This window comes from Physeter macrocephalus, chromosome 11, assembly GCF_002837175.3.
Source record: "Physeter macrocephalus isolate SW-GA chromosome 11, ASM283717v5, whole genome shotgun sequence".
Taxonomy (NCBI): domain Eukaryota; kingdom Metazoa; phylum Chordata; class Mammalia; order Artiodactyla; family Physeteridae; genus Physeter; species Physeter macrocephalus.
The window spans coordinates 30,581,165-30,590,986 of NC_041224.1; the positions used below are offsets into that span (position 1 = coordinate 30,581,165).

Genomic DNA, 9,822 nt, shown 5'->3' on the forward strand with positions numbered 1-9,822 from the left:
GGTGTGGAGAAAAGGGAACACTCTTGCACTGTTGGTGGGAATGTAAATTGATACAGCCACTGTGGAGAACAGTATGGAGGTTTCTTAAAGAACTAAAAATAGAACTACCATACAACCCAGCAATCCCACTACTGGGCATATACCCTGAGGAAACCATAATTCAAAAAGACACATGCACCACAATGTTCATTGCAGCACTATTTACAATACCCAGTTCATGGAAGCAACCTAAATGCCCATCGACAGACGAATGGATAAAGAAGATGTGGTACATATATACAGTGGAATATTCCTCAGCCATAAAAAGGAACGAAATTGGGTCATTTGTAGAGACGTGGATGGATCTAGAGACTGTCATACAGAGTGCGGTAAGTCAGAAAGAGAAAAACAAATATCGTATTTTAATGCATATATGTGGAACCTAGAAAATGGTACAGATGAACCAGTTTGCATGCAGAATGAGAGACACAGATGTAGAGAACAAACGTATGGACACCAAGGTGGGGGAAGCTGCGGGGGGGGGAGGTGTGATTAATTGGGAGATTGGGATTGACATGTATACACTGATGTGTATAAAATGGATGACTAATAAGAAAACAAATAAGTAAATAAATAAACATAAAAATAAATAAATAAATAAAAAAGAAAAGGCCACGTGAGCCCTCAGCAAGAAAACGGCCATCTACAAGCCAGGGAGAGACGTCTCACCAGATATCAACCATGTCAGCACCTTGATCTTGGACTTCCCACCCCCAGAACCATGAGAAATAAATGTGTGCTCTTTAAGCTTCCCAGTCTCAGCCCAAGCAGACTGAGACACTGTAATTATTTCAAAATAAAAAGTTGAAAAACAAAACTAAATAAGGCTAAATTCCAGCAAATATGAAAAAAAAAACAAAAAATAAATAAAACAGAGAGAGAGTCAGCTGCAGTTCCAGTAGCAGGAAGAAGATTTGCTGTGGGAGTAGAAAGTGAATTTGGTGACTAGAGCAGAGACCAAAATAGTTAAGGATAAAGACAGTGAAGAAAAAGGACTCACTGGTGAAAGAGGTTTTAAACCCACGTGGAAGAGTCTGGGCTTATTCTTTCTCCTGTGAGTTAATAAAAATTCTCTGTTCTTGTCCATGAAGAAGACAGCTGTCCATTTTCCAGGAGCTGGGCTGATAAAAATTCGTGGCCACCTGACAATGTGCTGGTTGTGAGACTGGCTTCTAGTTGCCCCTGTGCCTCTATTGCTCTGATTTTAATCTAACAGCCCCTACAGCCCTGAGCTCCCTTTTCTGCAAAAATCAAAGGTGATCTATCATTTCTAGAGAAACCTCCTCTAGGGAATTTTACATAATGTTCTGAAAGCCAGAAGTAACGGGTCCTCTGGAAACGCTAAGCAAAGAGTATTCAGCGGCCTCTGTAACGGCAGTGATGTCAGTACCAGACTTCAACCTGTTTAGCCCTCAAAGGGCATGGATGCACATAGTGCACTGAACACATGCTCATCACGAGAGGCTGTGCTCTGTCAAGAATTACAGCTGGAAAGGAAACAGTTGACAAAACGAAACGACGGCCTACCGAATGGGGGAAGATATTTGCAAATTGTATGACCAATGAGAGATTAATATCCAGCATGTATAAACAGCTCATACAACTTAACATCAAAAACAACAAAAACAAAACCCAAAAAAAAGAACCAACACGATTAAAAAAATGGGCAGAAGACATTTTCCAAAGAGGCAATGAGGATGGCCAACAAGCACATTCAAAGAATGTGCTAATCAAGGAACTGCAAATCAAAACCACAATGAGATATCGCCTCACACCTGTCAGAATGGCCATCATCAAAAAGAACACAAATAACAAATGCTGGCAAACATGTGGAGAAAAAGGAGCCCTAGTATACTGCTGGTGGGAATGAAAATGGGTGCAGCCACTGTGGAAGACAGTATGGAGGTTTCTCAAAAAACGAAAAATAGAATTACCATATGAGCCAGCAGTTCCACTCCTGGGTATATATCCGAAAAAAACCCCACGAATTCAAGAAGATACATGCACCCCAGTGTTCATCGCAGCACTATTTACAATAGCCAAGACATGGAAGCAACCTAAGTGTCCATCAATAGATGAATGATAAACAAGATTATATATATATACACACACACACACACACACACACACACATGCACAATGGAATACTACTCAGCCATGCAAAAGAATGAAATTTTGCCATTTGCAACAACATGGTTGGACTTGGAGGGCAATGCAAAGTGAAGTAAGTCAGACAGAGAAAGACAAATACTGTATGATATCACTTATATGTGGAATCTTAAAATTACAAAAAACGATTGAGTATAACAAAAAAGAAGCAGAGTCACAGATATAAAGAACAAACTACTGGTTACCAGTAGAGAGGGGGTGAGGGAGTGGGAGACACAAACTATTGGTGTAAGGTAGACTCAAGGATGTATTGTACAGCACGGGGAATATAGCCAATATTTTGTAATAACTGTAAATGGAAAGTAACCTTTAAAAATTGTATAAAATTTTTTTAAAATTTTTTTTAAAGAATTACAGCTGGGACACTGCTGTCCAGTTGACTATTGTCAAAGACACGCCCCTTTCTTCCTCATTTATTCATCCAGGATGTCCTGTCCATTTGTTTGGACGAAACAAACAATTATTTTGGAAAACGAATCATTTGGAAAAGAATGATCTCAAACAGAAATACCTCTCCCTTTTGTAGAAAGAGTCATCTGAAGAGGGACTAAAGAGGGAGGGAGATTCCAGTGGCAGGCGCTGAGCCCGGGGGGAGCGGGGGTCCGTCCCCAGCAGCCCAGCACTGCTTTCTTGCCCAAATAGCCGAATAAATTTAAACAAACCCCAGCTGCATCCTGGCCATTTATGTCAGAGATGTGCTTTTTCCTGTAAGTGTAAACCACACTTCTGACAGCTTTTATGGACAAAATCAAGTCTTTCTTTCATGAACATTTATTCCTTCGGTGCAGCCTCCCAGTGGCAGAGACGATGACCTCCCATAAGGTCAACAAGCATCTTCAGGACCAGGGTGGGGGGTGATTGGCTGCAGGGCAGAGAAGATAATTCACTCGTCTGTGCAAAACGGGAAAGGATTTTGAGTCTCGAAGCTGGAGATCATACCATCTACTCATTATACATTTTATCTTAAAAACAATTTTTTTAAATTTCACAGGTACATATACCAGGTTCAGGAGGCTCTTTGTCATGATCCTCTTGGAACAAACGCCGCATGTTACTGGGGAAAACTAACAGGAAATCTAGCATGTGCGCGCTTGGCCTAAGGCAGTTACTTCTAACCTGATTCCCTGAACCATTTAATTATAACAACATGAGGCTGGGTTTTGGCTTGTTTATGGGGCACTCACACCTTCTCTCTAACCTTGCTTCATCAAAATGTCCTTAAGAAGTGGAAGTCGATCATTTATCAGGATCATTTCAAGGGAAGGGATGGGGGGCAAGTCACTTATTCCCTGTTCTCCTGAAAGCATCAATCTGCTTTTCCCTCTCTTGACTCTTGCTGGTGTCTGAGTCTATAGGAAAGTGTGCTTTACTGTGAACTTTTCTCTAGGCTGTTCTATATGCTGAAACCAAGAGACTAACAGAAGACAGAGACTTTAAGACACATAATCTGGAAGAAAAGTGGAAAGACAGCTTACTCATGTATTCAACAAACATTTATTGAGTGTCTGCTTTGTACATGGCACTGGGCTGGATTCTGTAAGAAACAGAAATAGAAATGATATCTGCCTTCCAGAGCTTACACTACAGCAGGAAAGACAGTCTTTAAATACACACACACACACACACACACACACACACACACACACACACACAGTGTGCCAATTTCCTTTAGTGGAAGGGAGGTGTTCTATGGACCACAGAGGAGAGATAATCCAAAACCAGAAGTAGGAAGGGGTTGCTCATCATTTAGGCTCTACTGCTGGCTAGACCCGTGGTCTTGAGCAAGTTACTTAGTTACTCTGAGCCTCGGTTTCTAAAACCTTTCTGCTTTTAGAATCTGCCTTTAAAGTCAAGATGGTCTCGATGAGGCCTCTAGCACAAGACCTGACTCTCAAGGGACATTGGGTGGGGTGAGTGATGTAACCAACCATGTGAATATGACTTGACGAGGAGAGAGAGCTCACCGTGGGTGGAGGTAATCAAAGAAAGCTTCACAGAGAAGAGGGGGTGTAAGCTGAATCCTGACAGGTGAGTCAGGATTTAAAGAGGAAGAGGAAGAAATGGGAGTGGATGTGGGGAGAGGGAAACCCTGGCAAGACGGAAATGTCATTGGTGAAGGGCAGAGGTAGGAAAGGCAGATGCGTATTCAATGAGTAGACGTGTCCGGATGGAAGAGAAGGTCACAGTGAAATCAGAGGACGGGTGTCAGCATTGCAGGGAGCCTGGAAGACCGGCCTAGGGGTTCGGGGGATGTTAGGACTCACGGGACATAAGGACCACCTTGTCTGACCCTTCATTTTACAGGTGAGGGAACTGAGACTCAGAAAACTTGCCCCAGGCCACATCGGTAGTAAGCCTCTTGAATGACCAGTCTCATGTTATATCCACTATGCAGTGATTTTCTAATGGGGTGCTTTGGAACCCTAAGTTTCCATAGAGGGGCCTCAGTGGCCTCCATATGAAAAAAGGGGAGAGGAAGCTGGGGCCATTCCAACAATTTACCACTTGAATATACTAGGTGGTTGTATGAGGTCTCACTGGGGCTTTAAGAGGAATCACCTAATTAAAAAAAAGAAAGAAAAAAAAATCTCCACTTTGCTACAGCATGGTAGTTAATTAGTTAGTGATTATAGACTAGAGCTTTTGAAGATTTTGACTACACATAAGACTGACTCTTCTTATAAGAGGTGTAAGCAAGAGGTTCATGCAGTGTAGATGCAAATGGAGGTCCAGTCCTGCCAGAACTTCACGGAAAATCACTGCACTTAACTTGGATTCTGTTTTCAAGACTCAGAGTCTCCATATGATACCCTGTAATAAGCATTTATTTGATACATAAACATCTAGCTGATGTAAGAGAAGAGGTAACTACTCCAGACCCCCAGGACCCGAGACTATTCTAGGACTCTTCTACTTCCTTAAAGCCCTTGACATGTTTTATTTAAGTTTGAAGAGTTTCCAGGTTTCTTTCCTGTCCTGGCCAATGTTCATTTTGACCTCATGGGGGAAAGTAATAGGAGAGGGGAGAGCACAAAGAGGAAATACATATGTAATGGGTCAGAGATGATTAAAGATGATTTGAATAAAGTATTAGTGTCCAGCAGGTTTGCAAGAGTGAAGAGTGATTCCAGACACTCAGATGCCTTACAAAATACAAAGCTGATAGCCAGGGGCTAGTTTATGTCACACCTGAAGTGAGCTTTTCTTTAGAGCAAGACTGTAATCCTAAGAAAGCAGCTTTTAAAGAAATCAAACTTGATCGATGGACAGTAAACCAAACAACAAACACATTGGTCACTTACTTTCTGCTGTTGGGTTATACAGACCAGGAATTAGCACACACCTCTGTGTGTGTGTGTGTGTGTGTGTGTGTGTGTGTGTGTGTGTGTGTGTGTGTTGTTGTTGTTTTAACCCACAAAACAGCCCTGTGAGGAGGATACTTCCCTCACCTTACTGATGAGGGAACTGACTCTGTAACTTGCCAGGTCCCATGAATAACAACTCAGGGCAAAGCTGATTTCAATCCAGGTCTAGATAACTCAAAACATTGCACTTCTAGAGCAAAGCCCAGACTCTGGAATATTCGGTAGACTTGTTGCCGCTGGTTTGACTTGAGTCGATAGTTTATGGTGGTTGGTAGAAAAAGAAGGTTCGGAAATCAGGTGGCAAAAGCCGGGCCCTTCTCTTACTGGAGTCAAGTGCGTGCGGTCCTGGTTCCCACGCTAAGCAGTGCACCTGCCTCCCAGGGGCCTGGTTCATCCCTTGAGAAGTAACTGCTCCTCTTCTGCTTCCTTTCAGCTCTTCGTAAGAGAACCCGAAAAGCGCTTGGGGGTGAGGGGAGACATCCGCCAGCACCCCTTGTTTCGGGAGATCAATTGGGAAGAGCTGGAAAGGAAGGAGATTGACCCTCCGTTCAGGCCTAAGGTGGTAAGGAGCCTCTGGGGCCCTGTGGTCCTGCAAGCACAGTCCTCACATCACACCCAGGCCGCCGGGGCCTCGGACTTCCCACCCACCCTCTGCAGTTCTTGGAAGAAAGTCTTCTTTAATCAGGCTGTTGGGCTGGGGGGCAGGGGATGTTACTCACTGGCAGAATTGAACCTGTGTGATCAAATGTATTTGTGTGAAGAACAGATCACCACGTGTACATGCCTTAGACTGAACACGTATATGTGGGGATGACCCTCCGATGCCATGTGGAGCTTTGCACAGGGTGTGTCCAGGCTGCAGGGTCAGAGTCTGCATGACCCAAACCTGAGCATAAACCCTGCATCCTTTGACAGGAGTCTTGGATCCATGTTTTCTGTGATATTTATGAAAGTTTCTCTGACATTTGTCATCTGTTCATATAACTACAGACCCTAATGGTAATTGGTAGGTGTTTTTTTCATTTAACAAGTAAACTGATACTTAGAAAAAGACAGGTCTGTAAATTCCCATGTATATACCCACCAGCAAGAGTCGCCAACCTCCCCGAGAAAAGGCAGAACTTCCTGGGTCACCATAAAATGAAGCAAAGATGAGATGAACAAAGTTCTGCAGATGGATGGCCCAACACGTGAATGTGCTTCATGACCCTAAACCGTACACTTAAAATGGTTAGAATGGTCATTTTTATGTTATGTACATTTTACCACAACTTAAAGAGTAAATAATAAGTTTTTAAGGAGTACAGCAAAGTGGTGGATTTGCCAGCTTTACCCATTCCTGGCGATTCTGGGAATAAGGTAGCAATGACCTGGGTAGACACGAACCATCTTCGCATGGAGGTGGCACAGGCTTGTGGATTTCAAAGCAGAGGGTTCACTGCAGAAAGTATCTTCTGTTATTGGTGGTGCCAGTGGGTAACCAGAAGCAGCACTGTGCCCCCGGGGCAGGAAGAGTTACTCATGGTCAATATTTGTCCTAAGCTCTGCAGATGTTCCAAGGGTCCTACCGGCTGGCCTCTAGCACTCTTATTATTTGTACCAGCACCATTTCTACTACATGGGTTAATAATTTGTTTATGACATGATGAATTTTTGCCTTTTTCCGGCTCAGCAGAACAATGTCATTCATGTCTCAGCTTCCATGGGAGACTACAATGGACTCAATACTTTCCACATAAAAATCAGACGTTTCAGCTATGCTTTCCCTATGGGACAATTCCCAGTTCCTCCCGTAGGAAGGAATTTCCCTGACCCATGGTCTGAGCGGCTATTTGTAGGCAGAGACCACAGACCATTGGCGTCAGCAGCTCAGGGGCCCCCTTGAGGGTGGGATGGGCCTGGATCTTAGTCCCGCTCACACAAGGGTGACATTTGATTATGGTTGCTTTTAATCTTAGAAAGCCGAAGTGTACACCATACTGAACAGTATTTATAAATAGGTCTCTTTTTCTGTCATGGGCACCAGTGGACCAGGTGACCAGAAGGGAGCCCACCCCAATCTGTATTGTCTCTGGAAGACAGTCCAAGACGTTTAATAATAAAATTAATGTGGGATTCTTTTCCCATATAGGCCATTACAGAGTACTGAGTTCTGTGTGCCATACAGTAGGTCCTTATTAGGAATCTAAAAAAGAGTGGATACACGTATATGTATGACTGATTCACTTTGCTGTACACCTGAAACTAACAACATTGTAAATCAATTATACTCCAGTAAAAACTGTAAAAATAAAAATAAAAGAATAAAATTAATGTGGGTGGGGGAACCAACGGTAGTGAAGGATATCGATAACCGGGATATATAATCTGCAACACTTCTCCGATCCTCCGCCCCCTCTGCTCCCATCCCAACCTATCACTTCCCCCCACACTGTCCCCTGTAGACTAAAAGGACAGAGGTCAAATTGGGGCTTACCACTTTTTCAGAGGTTGCCAGTCCTGCTTCATGTAAAGTTATTTGAATGTACACATCATGGAATTCCTGTATATGAATTTAATTATACTACTGATACGCTCACGAGTCAGGATCTTAGAGGTGTTCAATAAAGGCCCTATACAATCATCTGTCAGTATTACTTTCGTTTATTGGCAGGCAGACACCAACGTTTTCATACGCAGATTACAGCCTAGATGACAAAAGCCATATCTTGAATGAATCATGAATTCAGTGGCTGATTTTCCTCTCTTTTTCTCCCCACCCCTTAAACTCTGGTCAAGAAATCACCGTACGACTGCAGCAATTTCGACAAAGAATTCTTGAATGAGAAGCCCCGGCTGTCCTTTGCAGACAGAGCGCTGATCAACAGCATGGACCAGAACATGTTCCGGAACTTTTCCTTCGTGAATCCAGGGATGGAGAAGCTGATATCCTGAACTCGCCTCTCCAGACACACGAAGGGATTTGCCTGCTCTCTGTGAACTGGTTCAAGGGACACTTCTTGGGTTCCTTTTCAACTTGGAAAAGAAAAGAAAACACTCAACAATAAAGGCTGAGCCCTTTGAGCTCCTCACCGACTTTGCATCTGTAGCAGAAACCAGCTCTGCTTCACTAATGACGATGCCCTTTGGATTCTCCCCTGTTGTCTCTCGCAGCCACTCTTGAAATTAGGTCCTTCCTCACTGCAGTTATTTACTTGAAGATGGTTCTCTGCACTGACTGCGAAAGATTTGAAAACTTAATTCCACTCTAAGTTATGGCTCTTCACCTAGGCACCAACTGCTGATCAGTGACATACGTGTTGACTCAGGGAGCAGAGTCCAGACTTCTCAAGACTGAAACTGTGCGTTGCCTGGCGTAGCACTGGCATCCGCTCGGCCGCGGACAAGTAACCACTAACCCATTTTATCCTGTTCACACATGGGCGGGTGTAAAGGGTAGGGGGTAGGGGAAGCCCTGAATAGGTTCTTATGGGAATTCTTCGTGATAAACCTAGCTTGTAACTTGAGATTTACAAATTCATTCATTCTGATTTATCCATGAAATTCATGGGCAAGAGGAAAGTGGGGAGAGTTCGTGTCATCCATGTGCAATGTTTACTAGACCCCTGCTCTGGTTATCTTGTCAACGTAGAAATTAAATTTAGAGTCCAATAAAGATAGAGTCATTTTACTCCTGCCAATAAAACCTTTCCATCCATCCATTCTCAGTTGATTCAGTATCAGTGGCAGTTTCTCATTACCATCCTCACATTAGAACAGCAAAAAAAAAAAAAAAAACGAAGTGCGTAATTCTTCTAGAGAAAAGATAACCCATCCCTTTATTATACCATTACTGATGATTTGATGACTCCTAAGTCTCTTGAGAGAGACATCCTTCAAGATAAAGACCCATGCATGCTATTTGCAGCAATCTTATTTAATAAGAATTCTAGCTATCCGTGTTTAAAATATCTGTGCTGTGTGTATATTTTGATAAAATGTTGTGACTTAATGACAAAGAGGTGGATATGTAAAAATGGAATAAAAAAAAGAAAGAAAGATGCCTCTTCATAGTTTAATTCCCTACTTGCCCCTCCCCCCTGCCCCAAACCTGGTTCTGTTTTGGTTATCATCCAAATGTAGCTAGAATTGAGTTAATGTTTTAAATTTTGAGAATCATTAAAAATCCCCAACAGGAGAGAAACTCAGATAACCTTTAAGTTATTAGTATTATATTCCTCCTTTCCTTCCCCACAAGATTTCTTTTTTT

The 9,822-nt window shown here is 42.8% G+C and overlaps 1 protein-coding gene across 10 annotated transcripts in view; it reads left to right on the forward strand.

Moving 5' to 3' along the window:
* PRKCQ (protein kinase C theta) overlaps positions 1-9,611 on the forward strand; it is a 156,381-nt gene extending 146,770 nt beyond the window's left edge. For all 10 annotated transcript variants that reach the window (XM_028496428.2, XM_028496431.1, XM_028496426.1 and 7 more), the window contains 2 exons: positions 6,007-6,135; positions 8,352-9,611. In XM_028496428.2, the coding sequence (XP_028352229.1) occupies positions 6,007-6,135; positions 8,352-8,507 (285 nt within the window). In that variant the 3' untranslated portion in view covers positions 8,508-9,611. The remainder of the gene's footprint in view (positions 1-6,006; positions 6,136-8,351) is intronic.
* The last annotated feature ends 211 nt before the right edge of the window (positions 9,612-9,822 follow it).